At 37.0% G+C, this 18825-nt stretch overlaps 3 protein-coding genes across 6 annotated transcripts in view; 2 read left to right on the forward strand and 1 right to left on the reverse strand.

Moving 5' to 3' along the window:
- Positions 1-9260, forward strand: trim65 (tripartite motif containing 65). 3 transcript variants are annotated; one of them, XM_086064414.1, is made up of 8 exons: positions 1-330; positions 408-829; positions 931-1026; positions 1102-1332; positions 2641-2809; positions 2882-2971; positions 4592-4782; positions 4877-9260. In XM_086064414.1, the coding sequence occupies exons 2-8, from the start codon at positions 410-412 to the stop codon at positions 5183-5185; spliced, it is 1506 nt and encodes a 501-aa protein (XP_085920540.1). In that variant the 5' UTR covers positions 1-330; positions 408-409; the 3' UTR covers positions 5186-9260. The 3 variants fall into 3 exon arrangements, with proteins under 3 accessions (XP_085920540.1, XP_085920539.1, XP_085920538.1); XM_086064413.1 differs by having other exon boundaries at positions 4592-4809; positions 4877-9257; XM_086064412.1 differs by having other exon boundaries at positions 4592-9260.
- wbp2 (WW domain binding protein 2) lies at positions 8248-15171 on the reverse strand. Of its 2 annotated transcripts, none has more exons than XM_086064418.1 (8): positions 14932-15171; positions 12433-12541; positions 12206-12341; positions 11320-11412; positions 11067-11213; positions 10868-10990; positions 10705-10784; positions 8248-9097 (listed from the first exon to the last, which is right to left on the reverse strand). In XM_086064418.1, the coding sequence occupies exons 1-8, from the start codon at positions 14988-14990 to the stop codon at positions 9050-9052; spliced, it is 795 nt and encodes a 264-aa protein (XP_085920544.1). In that variant the 5' UTR covers positions 14991-15171; the 3' UTR covers positions 8248-9049. The 2 variants fall into 2 exon arrangements, with proteins under 2 accessions (XP_085920544.1, XP_085920545.1); XM_086064419.1 differs by lacking the exon at positions 14932-15171 and adding an exon at positions 14702-14724.
- The window catches only part of unc13d (unc-13 homolog D (C. elegans)), a 14229-nt gene continuing 10141 nt past the window's right edge, over positions 14738-18825 (forward strand). Inside the window, exons 1-8 of the mRNA XM_086064409.1 lie at positions 14738-14834; positions 16085-16245; positions 17643-17669; positions 17760-17816; positions 17907-17963; positions 18036-18143; positions 18355-18414; positions 18705-18771. Coding sequence (XP_085920535.1) covers positions 16186-16245; positions 17643-17669; positions 17760-17816; positions 17907-17963; positions 18036-18143; positions 18355-18414; positions 18705-18771 — 436 coding nt within the window. The 5' untranslated portion in view covers positions 14738-14834; positions 16085-16185. The remainder of the gene's footprint in view (positions 14835-16084; positions 16246-17642; positions 17670-17759; positions 17817-17906; positions 17964-18035; positions 18144-18354; positions 18415-18704; positions 18772-18825) is intronic.

An 18825-nucleotide genomic window follows, 5' to 3' on the forward strand; every position in this document is an offset into this window, starting at 1 on the left:
AATGGTCAGCTGACGCTGTCATCTGTCTTGATGCGATGTGAATTTTGCGAGAGGTGGTAATGATGTATATCGTTGTTTTTTTGTCAAACCCATTTGGAATAAATTGTAATATCTATTTTACTATGTTTCGGTTTGGGTGTTTTGTTCTGAAACGCTCCGGCTAATGCTAGCGTTAGCGTCTGTTTGCTAACTGCGCTTGTCTCGTTGTGAACTGCTTTGTTGTCGACCCATCAGATAACTGCATGAGCGATTTAGAAAGTGCGATCGGGTATTTATGCAGATTTTAATTATTATTTTTTAATTTATAAATTCCTACTACATGCACTCAAGGTAAGGTATCAGCGATAGCATCCACGACCAACCTCTTGTTTGTTATAGTCACATATTCATCATTGTTGTTGTTCCAGAGATGGATTCTCAGAGCTCAAACCTGATCTGTGCCATATGTCTCGAGCGATTTCATATTCCGGTCACCATCCAATGTGGCCACTCGTTCTGTGAGAAGTGCATCACTACCCATTGGGACACGAAAAGCATGTCTGACATTGGACCAGACTGTCCCATCTGCAATCAGAAGTTTGTCACCAGGCCCACCGTCAAGCGTAATGTGTCCTTGTCGCTCCTGACTGAAGCTGCAAACAGCAACACCGGGCCGTCCTGCAAAGACTGCGGGAAGGAGGAAGGTGGATCCTTGCTTTGTGAGCTACATCATAAGCCTTTAGTTTATTACTGCAAGCAGGATAGAATGTCAGTGTGCTGCGAGTGTGCCCTCAGGGAATGCAAGAACCATGAGAAGGACTTGTTGGAGACGGAGAAAAAAACCCAAAAGGTACACAAAACAGACAAAATATTTACTGTAATGTAACATTTTCAAATATTCTAATTTATCTTGGTTTGTTTTGTGTGTGTGTGTGTGTGTGTTTTACGCAGCGATTACTAGAGAAGAAGAATGAGGAGGTGATGAAACTGATTGACGAAACCAAGCAAAGTATTAACAACCTAGCTGAAAATATCAACCAAGCTAAGGTAATGCTTTACTTTCATTGTCAGTTACTTTACAGCAGCCTCCCTACATTGTGTTATTATTTTTTTCATATTCAGGAGACGATGCAGCAGACATCCAATCGGGTCACAGCCAAGTTTTCCACCATGATCAAAATACTAAGCGAGCGGCAGGAGGCCACCGAGCGCTTCATGGAGCAGCAGAAAGAGGCGGCCATCTCTGAGGCGACGGCGCGTCTCTCTGACCTGGAGGAGAGCGTCCAGGAGCTGAGAGCGAGCCAGGCGAAGATAGCGGCGCTCCACAACCTCTCCGATACAGAGCTCATCAAGGTTTGGAACCACTTATTTTTACACTCACAATTGGCCCGATGGAATGTTGTTTTACTGCATTTTTTATGTCTATTGTTCGTTCCAGGCAGGACTCCATTATGATTCAAATGAGTCACCACGCGGTCACCTGTTTGCCCGTAATTGACATATATGACTGGAAACCGCATGTGGCTCGATCGTCCCTCTCCTGTGGCTCCCTGTGGATCTATATAAAAATTAGTAGATTATATATTATATTATATTGTAATGTTATAATATAATATTATTAATACAAATATGTTTAACTATTTTTTAGATAAAATATTCTTTAAATGAATTAATTATCAAATACAATAATAATAATAATACTAATTTAATATTCCAAAAATCTAAAGTAAAAAATTTTAAGCTGCCAGAAAAAGCGAAGCAAAGTGTAGATGAAAAAGTTTTAAAATGTCCAAATGGTGACTATAAAATATCCCAAAAAGAAGAGGAAAAGCCGAAAATTAACATAATCCATGAAATTCCCATTAATGTCAGATAAAAAAAATTAAAGACAAAAAAGTAAATGTTTAAAAGGTAACCATTAATGTCCAAAAAAACAAAAGAAGAAATCCCGAAAATTACTATAAAATGTCCATAAAATTTCCAAGAATGTCCGAAAATTGATTGCAAAAAAATGCTGAAAAAAATGTTAAAAGTAACACTAAAATGTCCAAAAACAAAATAAGAAATCCCGAAAATTACTAAAGATTATCCATATAATTGCTAAAAATGTCGGAAAATTGATAGCAATAAATGCAGAAAAAAATGTCAAAAAATATATATAAAATGTCAAAGAAAGGAAAAAAAGAGGCAAAAAAAATTGACATGACATAAAATTGCCAAAAATGTCAGAAATTTGACAGAAAGGCAGAATAATCTAAAAAAATATATATTGAAAAACAACAACAAAAATCCAATAACGGAAGGCGAAAGATAAAAGAAAATTTATATTTTATACATTTCTCTGTTATGGTACAACACACTGTTTCCTCCATCACAATGTTCAAATGTTTGGCAGCTCCAGACAGATTTGTTGTTATTTATTTGGCCCAAAATGCCTTTTTTGACAGTAAAGATTGTTGATCCCTGGACTAGAATAACTAGTACTCACACACTTTACTCATTGTAACTTTGAAATAGTTATTAACAAAATGTTTTCAAACAAAGGAATAGAAAAAATAAATTTTCAAATTTAGGACCTCTCAACCGTGAATCATTACATCACTCTGCTAATTAATTCCAGGAAGGTATAAAATAACCAATTTTATTAATATCTTCCAATAGGAATCAATGCTCATAGAAGTTCCACGCCTCAAGAAAATTCCCTCAGACTTAACGCCCCACCTGCAGGATCGATTAAGTGGCATCACAGAGGTCCTGACCCGGATCTCTAAGCTGGTGGCTGAGGACCTTGAAAGGGCCGTCTGCACTGTTGTGGGTCAGGACATAGAAGGTACTGTGAATTCAACTGCCCTTTTTTTTCCTCCTTTTTTTAAATCTGTGTATTCAAATTGTTCTCCATCAGGTTCTCCTCAGGAAAAGAGGCCCATTCTGGCTGTGGTTCCCAGTCCAGCTGCTCCGAGCCATTCTGGTGGGAAGGAGGGGCTGAATGCTTGTAAGTCCTCTCTTTAGAATGAACGATTTATTTATTTATTTACCCGTGCAGTGAAAAAGTGATTGCCTATTTAGATTTGATTGTATTTTCACCACATCATCACTAAGCCCTGTCACACCCTATAATAATAATAATAATATTAATAATGATAATAATAATTTCCTGAAAATGTAACAACGCCTGAAAATATAATATAATTTGCACTTAACTTGATCAAAAATGTAATAAAACCCAAAAATGTAAAAATTTCACCAATAACGTAATATTGTAATAATATGTTTATGTAATGTAATAATTTCACCAATAATGTAATATTGTAATAACATGTTTATTGTTTACGATAATGTAATGCCTTATTACATTATTATAACATATATATTGTATCATATCCCAGTCTTTTTGCGGCATCCTATAATGTAATTATTTGCTGAGAATTCAATTCAATATTTATTTGTCATTGTGCAAATGACATGGTTATAAACAACAATGAGATAACCTTATGAGCACCAAATACTGGGATAGTGTGTTTATAAAGTGCAGAAGTGCATATGGAATGTCTAGAGAAACCCAGCAGAAGTAAAATGCATTAATCATATATGAAAATAATAACAAGCATGGCAAACACAAAAACACGCAAATACTGACAGTCAATCGTAGTATTCTTGTGCAAGTGTAATAATGCCTGAAAATGTAATAACATTTGCACTTGTACTCGATCAAAAATATAATAAAACCCAATAATGTAATATTTTCACCAATAATGTAATAATATTCTGACTGATATTGTAATAACATGTTTATGATAATGTGATGCCTTATTACATTATTTAACATATATTTTATCATATGCCAGTCTTTGCGGCATGTAGCACACTATAATGTAATTATTTGCTGAAAATGTAATAATGCCTGAAAATGTAATAAAATTTACCCTTGATCAAAAATTTTATAAAAATCAATAATGTAATCATTTCACCAATAATGTAATTAAAAAAAACTGACTGATATGGCAATAACATTTTTACAGGTGATGTAATATTTTATTATATTATAACATCATATCCCAGAAGTCTCTGTGGCAGAGCAGTTCTAATCAAGTTTCCTTACTTTGATTAATTCTCTGCAGAGTTGGTTTATCACTAAATAAATCCATTCCGTCAAATAAATGACCTGCGTTTAAATTAGAGAGTGTTAAAAATACACTTTGGGGGTTGAAATCAACATTTGACACCAAAATTCTCCAATTTTTGCCGTGAATGTATATAGTAGTCTTAGATTGTCAAAACACAAAATGTCGAACTTTGGACTGATTATGAACATATTACATGATCTGTCAAGTTTTACATGATCAGGTTTGAGAAATCAAGACCCACCTGAAAATGTAATGAATTGATACATTACACAACCTAAAAATGTTATTACAATATCAGTCAGGATTATAATTTTTTTTACATTATTGGTGAAATGACTACATTATTGGGTTTTATTACATTTTTGATAGAGTTCAGAGTACATTTTATTTTCAGGAATTCTTTTTTTTTTTTTTCATTATAAGGATACTACAAGCCCAACTAACTAAACTGAGTAAATAAAAACATATTCTCGTCTTCTTGACTCCAGACAGATGCTTTCTGAAATTTGACCCCGACACAGCCAATGGCAATCTATTATTGTCACAAGAGAACCGGAGAGCGGAGCACCTGACTTCCGGTCTACGTCCCGCCATCGAGCACGAATCTCGTTTTGATCACACCTGGCAGGTGCTGTGCAGCCAAGGCTTCAAACACGGCCAGCACTACTGGGAGCTGGAGGTGTCCAAACCTTGGGCCTACCTGGGGGTAGATGCCGACTTCACATATTTCAAGTCGGCTCTGACATATGTTAATGGGGTGACATTCTCCTCAGGTCACCTACAGCACCATCCCCAGAAAAGAGAAAGGTCGCAGGTGCATGCTGGGAATGAACGAAGTCTCGTGGAGCCTGCAGCTGGACGAGAAGCAGAACAACGCCTGGCACAACGGCCGCAGGGAGACCCTGGTGGGATCGTCTCAGCACGGCCGTATCGGCATGCTGCTGGACTACGACGCGGGGACGCTCGCCTTCTACGGCGACGGACACGTCAGGCTGCATGCCTTCCACTGTGCCTTCACCCAGGAGGTCTTCCCCGCTTGCTGGATAGGAGAGGGCGTCAACATCACGCTTTGCTCCATATGAGTGCGTAGAGCTTGTTTTGCTTTTTATTGGAGCTGAGAAGTCACATCATCAAGGTTGGGGGAAGTTGAAACCTGTCCTGGTTTTGGGTCAGTGCGCCAGCTGTGTGAACCACTACGCTATCAATGTCCCCTATTATATCAAATCGTTTTTTCTGATTATTCCTTCCACTATGGAGTGTTTTGTTTGCACTTTTGTTTTCCTTTTGACGCACAGTATTGCTGCATGAAATTTCCTTTTAGTCCAAATCCCTTTTATAAATAATTTTTTTGTAATTTAAGCCTAACTTTTTGGGCTTTTTAAATGTGGACAGTAAGCCGTGTTGCACAAGCTCATTTGACTGCTTTTTAATTTTTTTTACTTTTAACTCATTTGCTCCCCAAAACGTATAAATATGTTCTAGTTTAAATATTACCATGCTCCCAAATACGTATTTATACAGTTTTTATGTTTTTTATGCCGCACAGAAGGCTTTGATGCAGCCTCTGAACTGAAGAGAACGCTTAAAGCAATGGTAGTTATTACAAAAACAGCCAGCAGGTGGCAGCAGAGTATAAGAGATCAACCAGGGCCATGTTGCAAAAAGCTATTTTCCCCAATGTTTTAAACAGATTTGTGAATAATGATGAAACTTAGCTATATTCTAATGCTAATACAAATGTACTTTTTTTCCTGATGAAAGAAGATACTTTAATCTTTCTTTTGGTAGGTTCCATGTTTTTGTAACAATAGAACACAATATTCTGTGACCCTTGCAAAAGCAGTCAAAATCCAGTAAAACAGCCGGGAGCAAAGGGGGTTGCTTCAGTGAAAATGGCTGGGAGTGAATGAGTTTTAGGTAGTGATGGACAAATGAAGCTCCATGAAACACTTGCAATATTTTCTACTCCTCTAGATGGTGCTCTTGCCCTATAAATGTAAAGGCTAGTGTAATGGAAAGTGACAAAATTTCCACTACATCTTTAAACTAAAAGGAGATGAGAAAAAAATAAATAAATAAATAAAGTGCTTCCTGCAGTTCGTGATAGACAAATGAAGCTTCATGAAGCACTTTTTATATCTTTTTGCTCCTCTAAATTGCACTATTGGTTAAAAGATACAGCGGAAATTGAATCACTTTCCATTGCACTAGCTTTTATATTAAGCACCATCTAGAGAAGTAAAAAAATATATATTGCAAGTGCTTTATGAAGCTTAATTTTCCTATTACAACTATCAAGCCATCCAAAGTGGAGATTCACAAAAACCCAAAAATCACATTGCAAGTGAAGGAGCTTTGTCACTTTTTATGATAATTGGTAATATGGTAATTCTGTATGAACATTACTAATTTTTAAGTGTAACATGTCTTGTGTTTATTTAAGGCTGGCATCTTTAAATTAGCGATAAGTGCTAGCGGAATTTTCACAAGTGTGAGGCCCAAACGGAAGTGCTACAATCCCTGCCGTGTTTCAGTTATATGGCTGGACTTCTGTCTAGTACAGTGGTTTTTAACCTGGGTTTTATTGAACCCCAGGGGTTTGGTGAAACAAACAAATGGTGTTCCACAGGGTTCAATTCTGGGGCCTCTGCCGTTTTCATTGTATCTGCTGTCACTGGGTTTCATCTTAAGAAAACAGGTGGGTGTTTTAATGTGCGCTGAGTGAATTCAAGCTGAAGAGAGCCAGATTTGATGAAAAGGCTACTCTCCCTGTTTATTTTGTTCACCAGTAAACCCTATACCAGGGGTCTGCAACCTGCGGGTTTGAAGCCACATGTGACTTTGTCAGCAAATTTGTAATTTGTCAGAAAGAGATAAAAGGTAGATAAAACATTTTGAAAAATAAAAGAATACCTAAAAATGTCCAAAACGAGCAGAAAATGATCACATAATGTACACAAATTATTATTAAAAAGGCAGAAACGAAAATGCTCAAAGTAACCATAAAATGTTCAAAAACAACAGAAGGCAGAAAAGTACCATAAAATGTCATTGAAATTGCACCCCCCCCCCCAAAAAAAATAGAAATAAACTATAAAATGTCCAAAAACAAAATAAGAAATACCAAAAAAATTAAAATAATGAATACAAAATTGTCAACAAAATTACCACAAAATTGCCAAAAATGTCAAAAAAAGGAAGAAGAGAGGCAGAAAATTACCATAAATCTATACTGTTTTGTTCATCACAATGTTCAAAGGTTTTGCGGTTCCAGACAGATTTTATTTGTTATTTATTTGGCCTAAAATTGCTCTATTGACAGTAAAGGTCCCTGACCCCTGCCCTATAACTATGTCTTGAATTTGAAGAGGGAAAAAAAAATATTTGTACTTTTTTCAATAAAGAAGGGCTCTGTAAATGTGCATAAGAAAATAAGGGGGTTCAGTCACTGATCTGAATATTTGACTGGATAGCCGATAGGCCACGACTTATGAAGCCGCCATATTGCTCCTCCCAAGAAGTTTCTGGGCATACGATCCTATACATTTACAGTATCGAAATTGGAGAACATTTGAAACAGTACTTCCTAGAAACAGCATGATTTAAGGTGTTTTAAATTTGTTAAACATAAACAAAAGGACTTCAGACTTTTTACAACTTGCCTTAAATACATGTAAAAATTATATGCTTAATGTTAACAGGAGGAAACTTGTATTGTAAAGAATTATAACTAATTCAACAAAAGATTACTCTTTCAAATCTAATAGTGGAGTTTGAAAAACTGAGCAATAAAAGAATAAGTGGGTCTTCAAAGCTGCACATACCGTCCACTTATTTTTTTTTACTTGTTAAAAATTGTGACCACCCTGCCACAACCCCCCTGCCCTATACTAACTGCTTACGAGCTGTATATGTCTAATCTGTACGTATACCGTATAGTTTATAGTGGTCTGCTCGCAAGATGGGAGGAGCAAGATGGCCGCCCTGTGACTTCAACGGCTTGCACGGGTGTGTATGGGCTATCCAGCCATACATTCACATCAGTGGGTTCAGTACCTCCAACAAGGTTAAGAACCACTGGTCTAGTAGGTAAACCAACATTTAACTTGTAGCACAAAATAAATAAAATTTAAAAAGCACCACATTTAAACTTTAAACAAGATCCATTTAATAAATGCCTACTGGTTGCATTAGCTGTCATTAATAATTGCAAAGCTTCATCATAGTTTCAGCCATGCTTGGGCAAGCACGAGCCCCAAGATCAGCAAAGAACCGTTTAACATCCAGTACACAGATGACTTGAGGAAGTCCAGGCGATCTCCAAAAAAAGACTTCCAATTCAAATTGAGACCATTTGTTAGTCTACGGTAATTTGTGAACTGTCGAAAACTGGTGGCAGCTTTTGAACGCCATAAAACATAACAAACATAATCCTTCCTGTCTGTACATCGCTGTGACCCACCTTCCACTGTCTGATCTTAATCCCGGATCATGGGCTCTAATCTATGCGGTCCTCTCATCCGGCGTCATGTGTCAAAGCAGACAGGATGCCTCCATCCCGACAAGCTATATATTATCTTCTAAATATGTACAGTTAAATGGTAAAAAAATAAATTACTTCATTTAGCACACAGGATAGAATCGCAGAGCAAATTGTACCATAAAAATTCTGTCATAGCTGGTTGGCGTACAGTACAACATCACATAAATCAGAGCAAAGGTAAGCATCGAGGGAATCTTGCAACAAGCTCTTTTATCCAGTATGAGATCACTTCATGTCGCCCAAAGGGTATGTGATGTACGTCATGCGTGTACTGGAATGAGGACAAATGAAAGAGTAGAATGTGTTTTGGAAGACAAGAAAAAGAGGGAATGATCCAAACAAATGGAATTGAAAGGGTGGTCGATGTAGATGGGAGTCCACAGCGAGCGAAAATAAAACAGGTCTACTGGTTCTTTTTGTCTTCTGGAGGAGAATACGGGGGAGGCTTATCCTACGCAAAAATACAAAAATACAAAATTACAAATACTGTTACGAAGGAAATCAGCAATACAAAACCACGTGTAGACAGGCAAGATAACAATAGGGTATTAGAATTATTATCTATTTATCCCCTGAGAAAACTGATATGACTGCAGATTATTGTTTGAAAGTCTTAGTTTGTCTGCATTCTGCAGAGCATAACTATACAACTAGGTTTGAAACTAACCATTATTTTAATCGTTATTTAATATTATGATTATTTTCGGATTTAGGGCTGCTCGATTATGAAGAAAATATTAATAACGATTATTTTGGTAATAATTAAAATCACAATTAGGACAATCATTTGTTTTTTTGGTACAAAACAAGAAAATATTTAAGCGTAAAAAAATATATATTAAGACAAATACAATGATTTGAAATACTATAATTATACAAGTTCCTTTTGGATGAAATTAAATTTATTAAAATAGTTTATGTATAGTTAAGTTTACATAAATAGTAATATTTTAAAAAGGTGCAAATGTATACATTTAAACAACTCAGAATTGGTATTAATAAAAAAAAATTGGTTTACGATAATACTGATTTTGTAAATATGGAGTGTAATAATTGAAACTGTAATTCAATTTCAATTAATTGCACAGCCCTAATCAGATTAAACAAAAATTATTTTGAAATTGAAAGTGCAGAAAATGCACAAACTAAAGTGATACTTTTTCAATTACTGGTTTTGTCCGTAACATTCATCAGAAAATTGGCACCCAAAAAAGAAAAAGAAAAAAAAGAGTAAAAGCAGATGTTTGCAAATGTCTTATTTTGAAGGAAAACAAAACAAAGATCATCAATTTGTTTTCATGGAGGAATCGAGACATTGGGACAATATTTAAAAGGTAGAAATTCCAAGGATTTAAACAATTTTAAATTAAACAAGTTCCCTACTTATCTATCTATCTATCTATTATCTAAATAATTAGATTCATTTGATTATTGATTAGCCGCAACTCGATATGTAACTATATCAGTGCTTCTCAATTATCTTTTGCTACACCGCCCCAACTCTCCACCGCGACTATAAATAATGTCATTTGTCTACACAATTGTGCTAAGTACGCCTCTGCAGAGGAGCTAATACTTCTTGCGGCAGTGCCACCTACTGTAGTGGATGTGCAATTACACATCATTCTTGTACAGCAAGAACAATATAATATAGTGCTAATTTCCTTAAAACTCAAGAAAAAATTGGGGGATTTTTTGGGGATTGGGTGAATGGATTGATGGCATTTCTATTCATTTTAACGGGAAATTTTTCATTTTAGATGTTTTAAGTAAGCGATACATTCAACTTTGATATGGCACCACTCTCGTGACTGGAAAATGAAGCTTCATGAACCACTTGATATTTTTTTACTCATCAAGATGATGCTCTTGGTTTATAAATGCAGTTGAAATGTCATCAATTTCCACTGCATCTTTAAACCAAGAGCACCATCTAGAGGAGTAAAAAAAATATTGCAAGTGTTTCATGAAGCTTCATTCTCCCGTCACTATTAGATGCTCAAATAGTGGGTGTGGTGCTTGCCCTTTTTCAACTCCAAAATATATTGAGAGACTTACCTCGGGCAGGTACACATGTGTAGGCGGTTGCATGGAACAGCTAGTAGCACTGGCTGCGGCTTCAGCCGCTTTAGCCTCAGCTGGGGGGAAAAAAAGATGAAAAAACTAGACAACACTGGTGAAAAATGGCACTCCATAAAGCACAATTCTGCCAGACACTCACCTGCAGCTGAAGAGGGGACTTTAGGGTCATGCGGGGGCTGCTGCCCCAGCGCAGATGAATACGGAGGTGGAGCCATGTAGGCTGCGGCGCTATCGAATGCTGGAGGGTTGGGGTAGAAGCCGTCTGCATGGTGCAGAAAATACAACATCAGAAGGACTCACTCTGCAGTTTTTTTTGTTTTTTTTCTTCGAGAAGCTACCTTGCGGAGTGGCGTTGGAGTAGGCGTAGCCTGGCGGTGGTCCGGCAGGATACGCCCCGTTAGAAGGCGGAGGCGGGTAAGTATAGGCCCCGTTAGCCATGAAAGGGCATCCATCGAACCCTGGAATGACCGGCTGGCCTCTGGAAGCTGAAGGACACAAAGCATGATGGGAGGACAGGGTATATAGTATGTGTTTTATTCTATCTTGTTAACATCCAAGAAAGAGAGTTCTTGTCACATTTAGTGTCCTCACCCTGAGTAGCAACCTGCAGCATGCACTGTCCAAACTCGATGGCTCCACCCGCAGAAAAGACCAGCTTGAAGCTTGTGCTGCCCTCCCAGCCGCCTAACCGCCAAGAATACCAACACAGAATGAATTAAAAGTAGAGACAGATCAATATGCTTTTTTCAGGGCCGATACAGATTATCGGTAGTCAGGGAGGCCGATAACCGATATTTGAAGCTGATATAAAGCTAACGGTTAGCTCGTGGGCTAACCATTCACCCACACGCTGACCCGGGATAACTCCCAAATAGCCGCTAAAAAACGGCTATTAGGTTAGCCCACGGGCTAAGCTAATAGCCGCTAATTCGCGAGCTAACGGTTAGCTTGTGGGATAACCATTCACCCGCACGCTAACTTGCAAATAACTGCTAATTCGCGAGCTAACTGTTAGCTTGCAGGCTAACCGTTCACCCACACGCTAACCCCGGGATAACTCCCAAATAGCCGCTAAAAAACGGCTATTAGGTTAGCCCGCAAACTAAAGCGGGCTAATAGCCATTAATTTACAAGCTAGCTGGTTAGCTCATGGGCTAATAGCCGCTATTTGCTGCTTAGTGGCTGTTAGCACTGCACGAGCAACCAATCAGATGGTGCTGTTGGCGGGCCAATGTTGCAAGGAGTCAACAGCTGCTGACGGAGGAGAAAAGCGCTCGTCGGAGCAAAAATGACCGTTTTTAATATATTGGCCATCAAAACAAAAAAAAGAGGTCGATGCCGATATTCATAAAATGCTGAATATCATATTATATATATCATATTATATATATAATATTATCGGCCGGGCCGATTATGGGTCCATCCCTAATTAAAAGAATAATAATAATCAAAAATTGCCAGTTACTAGAAAACTGACCTCCAGGTTCAGCGCTGATGGTCCCCTTGATGTAATTTGCTCCCATTACAGGTTGCTTGACCTCACAGCCTTTCGTCAAATAGAAAGGCATCATAAAAGACCTGAGTGCATCTCGACCTTTAGCCACAAAAATCACCTGAAATGGAAGAGGGTGGGAAAAAAATAAAACATTAAACTGCAGCTTTCCACAATCAAAAGTTAAGATATGCGAGGAAAAACTCTCTCACCCTGTATGGAGTAAGGTAGATGCTGCCCTTCTTGCTCTTTCTGAAGGCTTCCGGTAAACCATCCGTGTCGCCGAAGACCAGCTCCACGTTGTCATGGTTCATCAAAACGCTGACATTAACATATTGTGTTAAATTAGAGTGCAATTGTCAGGTGACCAAAAAACTGCCCATCACTTCCTTTTGAGTTTTGTAAAAGGATTAGGCTTATTTTTTCATTTGTTCCTTTTAAGAATATAGTTTCAGCAGCTTGAATAGTTTTACTTTAAATCTCAGGTGATAGAAATGAGATTGAAAGTAAAACTATTCAAGTTGCTGAAACCATGTTCTTAAAAGGAACAAATTAAAAAGAAATGACTGACATTGTGAAAAGTTTTAAGGGAAAGAAATCTACATATTGTGATGGTATTGACATGTCATTGGTTAAGCAAATAATTAACTGTGTAGTAAAACCCTTCGTGCATACATGTAATCAATCCCTAAAAAAACGGGTGTTTTTCCAACTAAAATGAAATCCTACCCTGTCATAAGGCAGGAGATTCTTTCCAAGTATAGACCAGTTTCTCTGCTCCCACAATTCGCAAAAGTAATGGAAAAAATATTTTACATAAGATTATACGACTTCATCACTAAGCATAACATACTTTATGATCAACAATATGGATTCAGGAGAAACAAGACTACCTCAACGGCACTTATGGAATTCGTGGAAGAGGTAACAACTGCTATAGAAAAAAAGAAAATATGCAGTGGGAGTGTTCTTAGATTTAAAAAAATAAGCTTTTGACACGGTTGATCACACACTATTAGTAATGAAACTACAGAAATATGAGATATGAGGGGTAGCACTTGCATGGCTTACTTAGTTACTTGAGTAACAGAAAACAATATGTACAAATAGGCTTGGGAAAATCACAACTTTTAGGTGTTAGGTGTGGGGTTCCTCAGGGATCAGTGTTGGGGCCATTGTTGTTTATTTTATATATTAATAATATTTGTCTCTGGTTCATTAAAGTTGACATTATTTGCTGATGACACCAATTTGCTCTGTTGTGGGGACAATTTGGAAAAACTTTTGGATGAAGTTGGTGATGAGCTATAAAAATTGAAGAGTTGGTTTAGATCGAATAAACTAACACTAAACAACATTTATAATATTTGAAAACTGTTCAACTTGTTCAACTAAAAGCTTATGATAAACGATATAGAGATCGGAAGAGTATCTAAAATAAAATTTCTTGGGTGTTCTAAAAGATGAGAAACTGGGATGGAAATCTCACATTAACTACATCAAAGGAAAAATAGCAAAGTCGGTGTCAATTTTACATGAAGACAGATATTTTCTAAATACATCCTCATTATACATTTTGTACTGCGCCTTCACACTCCTTCATTACTGTGTGGAAGTGTGGAGGAATACATACAAAACAAATACAGAGCCTATATTAATCCTGCAGAAAAGAGCAATACGAATTAGAAATAAATCCACCTGCAGGGAACCAACAAACCAACTCTCCATCAAATTGAATACATTAAAACTTAAGGATCTGGTTGACTATAAAACAATCCAGGTTATGTGTAAAGTTAAAAATCAGCAGTTGCCAAATAGCATCCAAAGGTTTTTCCAACAGAGAAAGCAAACATAATCTCAGAGGGACTTTTTCGTTAGAACTACTATGAAAGGAGTTACACTATGAAACAGGTGCAGTGATGAACTGAAATCATGTAAAACAATAGGTAGGTTTAAATACATCTTTAAAACTGAAATATTAAACAGATACAGAGCAGAAAAAGAATAGAAGAACCAGCTATGTCAATTTCTTTATTTTTCCTTAAATTTTGTGTTTTATGTTGTTATTTGCCTGATTTTGCTGTTACTGTGTTTGCAATCTAAATTATTTGTTATAACCTGAACAAGGTTTCAGGGTGAATTTAAGTGATACATTTTGACGAGGAATAAGAAGTGGGACTAGATAAGTCATTTTACTTCTTCCTTACACCCTTTTCGAACAGAATCTTGTTTTTATTTTATTTTATTGAATAAAGTAGAACAATGATGTCACAGCTTAAAAAAAAATGTTATTATGTTGTGTATGTACAACTGTTTACATATATATGTATGCGTGTATTTATTTTCTTTTTTAATAAAAAAAAAGAAGAAGCATTGAACAGTACCGTACATGCTATCTCCTGACAGATCACACTAATCTAATTCTGGGTCAGCTGTTAAGGAGCTATTCTAGTGAGTTCTAGAAGAATCCGCTAACGTTACCTCTTCATTTCGATTTACATGACTGTGGAAACAAAACGACAATTACGTTGACGTAACTGGTGAGGTAATAGGAAAACTAAGCTAGCCGATCTAAAATGCGTCATTCCAAGTTGTGCCTTTGAAGGCTACCTAAGTGCGTATAATGACACTGAATTGCCGCTATATTAGTCAAACATTCTACAGTCTACTGTATTATGTTAACAGTGTTAGCTTCGCTAGCCCGTTGCTACCTTTCACTGTTGTTGATAATGACTCCGCCGGACTCCGAATGGTTCTGGTTAAGAGTCATGTTGACGGGCCTCCGCACTCCCCGACAGCAAGGCGACGATCGTGTACGTTCTTCTGTCGCGATTTATCACAATCTATAGGCCTGTCTGAAGCCTTAGTACGATTAGAAACTGAATTTTAAGATGTTTACGCTGCTAACTTCGGTGCTGCACCTGCGCGTAAGTCGAAGGAAACGCCCACAGATGACATCATAACACGTCACTCACAAGTCGGTACCACATTGCATTCACTTAAAAAATAAAACATTCTGAGTAATTTTGGAGCCCCCCCCCATCCCCCCACCACCCAAAAATATTTATTATTATTGTTATTGTTATTATTATTATTTTACTACTACGGTCACGGACTGCTATTCCGAAACCTCTAATACAAATACGAGCACAAAGTACTGCAGTGTTTCTGACACCTAGCGGCGTATACTGCGCATAACAACACAGGTTCTTTGAAATTAAAGTCACCGAAGATTTTGTAATGAAGTAATCATTGGCAAGAACACAATATACTGCAAGTCTGCAGATAATTAAAAACACAAGATTATAGATTTTTTTTTTTAACCTGGTCTAAATCTGTAATATTTAGTTAATTGAACGGGTTAATAATTCATGTAAAATATGACTATCCCTTTACATGTGGGAAAAATGTCTCACACATAATGACATAAGATTTCAATTAATTCATAATCTAAGTCTAAGTCTTGCGCCCAACCTCAAAACTGATGGGGCTCATTTTGGGAATGTCACATGACCAAACTCAGGTGAACTGTAATTGGTCGTTACCTGAGCCCTGAGCAACTGTGATGTCATTTTCAGTCGACAGCAAATGGCAAAATGGCTGCCTCCTGATGTGGATAAAAATCGGAACGTTAAGGGGTTAATTCCTATTCCACAAATCCAATGTCAATCAGAATGCCGTGTTTTGACTAGTTTGATGAGTTTGTTTGTGTTGTTCACACAAGTGGGTCTTAAAAAGTGTTGGAAATGTTCCTTGGTTTGTGTTTTCAGGAGAATAAGGTCGTTTTAAAACGCTCACACATTCAGGTACAATCTAGGGTAGTGTATGTTGAGTCACAATCATATGTGCTACCTCATTTTACAGGAAGTGATGACTTCCTGTGTGGCAGTTTTGTCAAAGCCTTTGCGCGTGCATCGTTGTTCACACAAGCAGGACACACTGGCAGCTTATCAGACAGTGACATTATGTCAACTCAAAGGGAGACCACCAGCTCAGTGGACCATCTACTCAAAACACCTGAACAAGTAAGGGCTGTACATCGGGGTTGGTCAAAAAATGCAGTCAAGTCACCGTTTCTTCAATGAACGGTGGAATAGTGATAATCACTTGTCATTTTCTTATAAGCGATGTGAAGGATTAAAATTTTCCAAGACTTTTTTTAAAATTGTCATTCATAAATAACATTTATTTTTTAGTACAAAATGTGGCACTGTAGAATATATACAGTAGCCTATATGTATGTATATGTTTAATAAAATAAAATAAAATAAAAAGTGTAAATATGCTGGGTGTTTCTCAAAATTTGACAGATTGAAATATGAATATCTGAGTTACTAAGTAAAAAAATATATCAACATTTTAACAACCAATTTAAATTGATATGAATTTTGTAACCTGCGCATGTGACACAACAATTTCACTTTTGGCATCCCATTTGGAATTTTTGCAAACCTCTTATGTAGTTGGTGTATTATTATATAATTTCTTTGGAAATGACCTTGTTTGACCTTTTCTAACACACAAAATGCCATTTCATTGTTTGTGAATGGCATTTTCACCCTAGAAACGAAAAAGTAAAACATTTAACTAAATTAAACTTGTGTTTAACATTAGACTTAGTTTTTCAATGTAGCATTTTGTTCGAAAATGAGTTGGTTTGCGCGAGAATTGGCCACGTTATTAGACACACTCTGTAATATTTGTCTTACAGTCCAACATCTGCAATCAATCTGTATATATGATACAGTAGGTACAACGATTTTAAAAGTCAAATGTGGGCGCTTGCAAGGGAGTGACGAATGCCAAATGACTATTTTGAGCATTGGTGATATGAATCACAATTGTGAGCTTGGATCAGATGATACAGAGCGGAACTTAAGCAGTCTATTTTAGTACAACAGAAAATAAATATTTTCACAGTTTGATTATTTGTCCTTTGAGGGTTTCACATGTCTTAATAGCACTTATCAAGCTGTACTGTTCATACTCCATTGAGAAAAAAAAAAAAAAAGCTTGTTACTTGACATGTCTTTCCCTGCATTGGATATTGTTACCTCATTGTTGCCTCAGTTTCAGTTTCACAATCTGCAAAAAGAGGAAGGTTGTAACAAATACTATAATTAAGTGATCAAAAGTTCTTCTTGTTGACAGAGGTGTCAAATCCAGGTCCAGAAAGTAAAAACCCTGCCACATTTTGGCGTTAGCCATTGATGATAGCTAGCTAGCTCCCTAGCAGGTAAACGAGCACCATAGGAGCTAGCTAACTAGCTAGCACCTGGGGCTAAAGCCAAACTGTGGCAGGGTTTTTACTTTCTGGACTTGGATTTGCCACCTGCTTGTTGAACATCACGTTTAAACATAAATACAGCAATAATTATTACGTCCTGTTTTTGAATAGTCCTTTTTATGATCTACTTTCCAGAACCTTCGCTCATCAAGAATCAAGCAGGTATTGCAAATTTGTTGTACCTTGCAACAACACTGTGCAATATCTATTCTACAATCCCAGAGCCGTGTTTTATGATCTTTTCCTTGTTAGTATTCTCCGGGCCATGCGCGCAAACTGGGCCAGACAAGAAGAATCCGATACAGGAGGGTGAGCACACTCAAAACCTAAACGGAACGTAGGAACATGGTCATTTTATAAACCCACTATTACTGTAAGCAGTGGCTTGTTTCCGTTAAGGATTTTAAAGATGAAGAAAATCCAGAAGATAAAGCCCATCACCTCAAAGAGATGGAGGTATGTCATCTCATCACTCACATTGTAAGGTTTGATACTTTTAATAATATCTTACTTTGCTTCTATTTAAAGCTGAAACCCCTGTATAAGGAGTTGTTGTACACAATTGCACACAAGGTGGGAAAATCGGTATCAACTGAGGTCTTTGCAGATAGCCAACTTCACCAGTACATCAAAGAGGTGATCACCTTCAAGTCATACTTGCCATCATTGCACTACTCAAAATAACTTGCATAAAACTGGCTTTCAGGTGAGGTGTTGTAAACGTTACTGCGCATTTTAGTTTGTCTTGAAATTTCACCAAAAAGCCGAATAAACCTATTTTTTTTCTAGTAGTGGATGTTGCACAGGGGGCTAAAAACTATTATATAAAAATGAACTTTTCTACTAGGCTCTCACAATGACAGAATCTGAACACAACTCTCTGATGGAGAAAGTACAGAATTCACAGGTGAGAAATTCCAGAATGCACGTTTTTTTTTCCTGTAATTATTTCATTTTTCACTACCAAAAAGTAGTGTTGGACAAATGAAGCTTCATAAAGCCCTTGTGATATGTTTAAAGATGCAATGAAAATGTAATCAATTAACGTTGCACTAGCTTTTACATTTAAACGAAGAGCATCAAGAGTAAAAAAATAAATATCGCAAGTGCTTCATGAAGCTTTATTTTCCCAACACTGCCATAAAGTTTCACTTGTTCATTTCAAGTTCAAGTAAGTAGATTGTTTGCATCTTACAGCCACCTGTCTACTGCTTGATGGCCACCGTAAAGGAAGCCAAGGGAATCCTGGGAAAAGATGTTAGTGGTGAGTTCACACGGCCGCTCACGTTTTTTTGTTAACAGATTATTAAACAAAGAT

Source organism: Leptonotus elevatus, chromosome 20 (assembly GCF_054856555.1).
Source record: "Leptonotus elevatus isolate MCC_2025b chromosome 20, RoL_Lele_1.0, whole genome shotgun sequence".
Taxonomy (NCBI): Eukaryota; Metazoa; Chordata; class Actinopteri; order Syngnathiformes; family Syngnathidae; genus Leptonotus; species Leptonotus elevatus.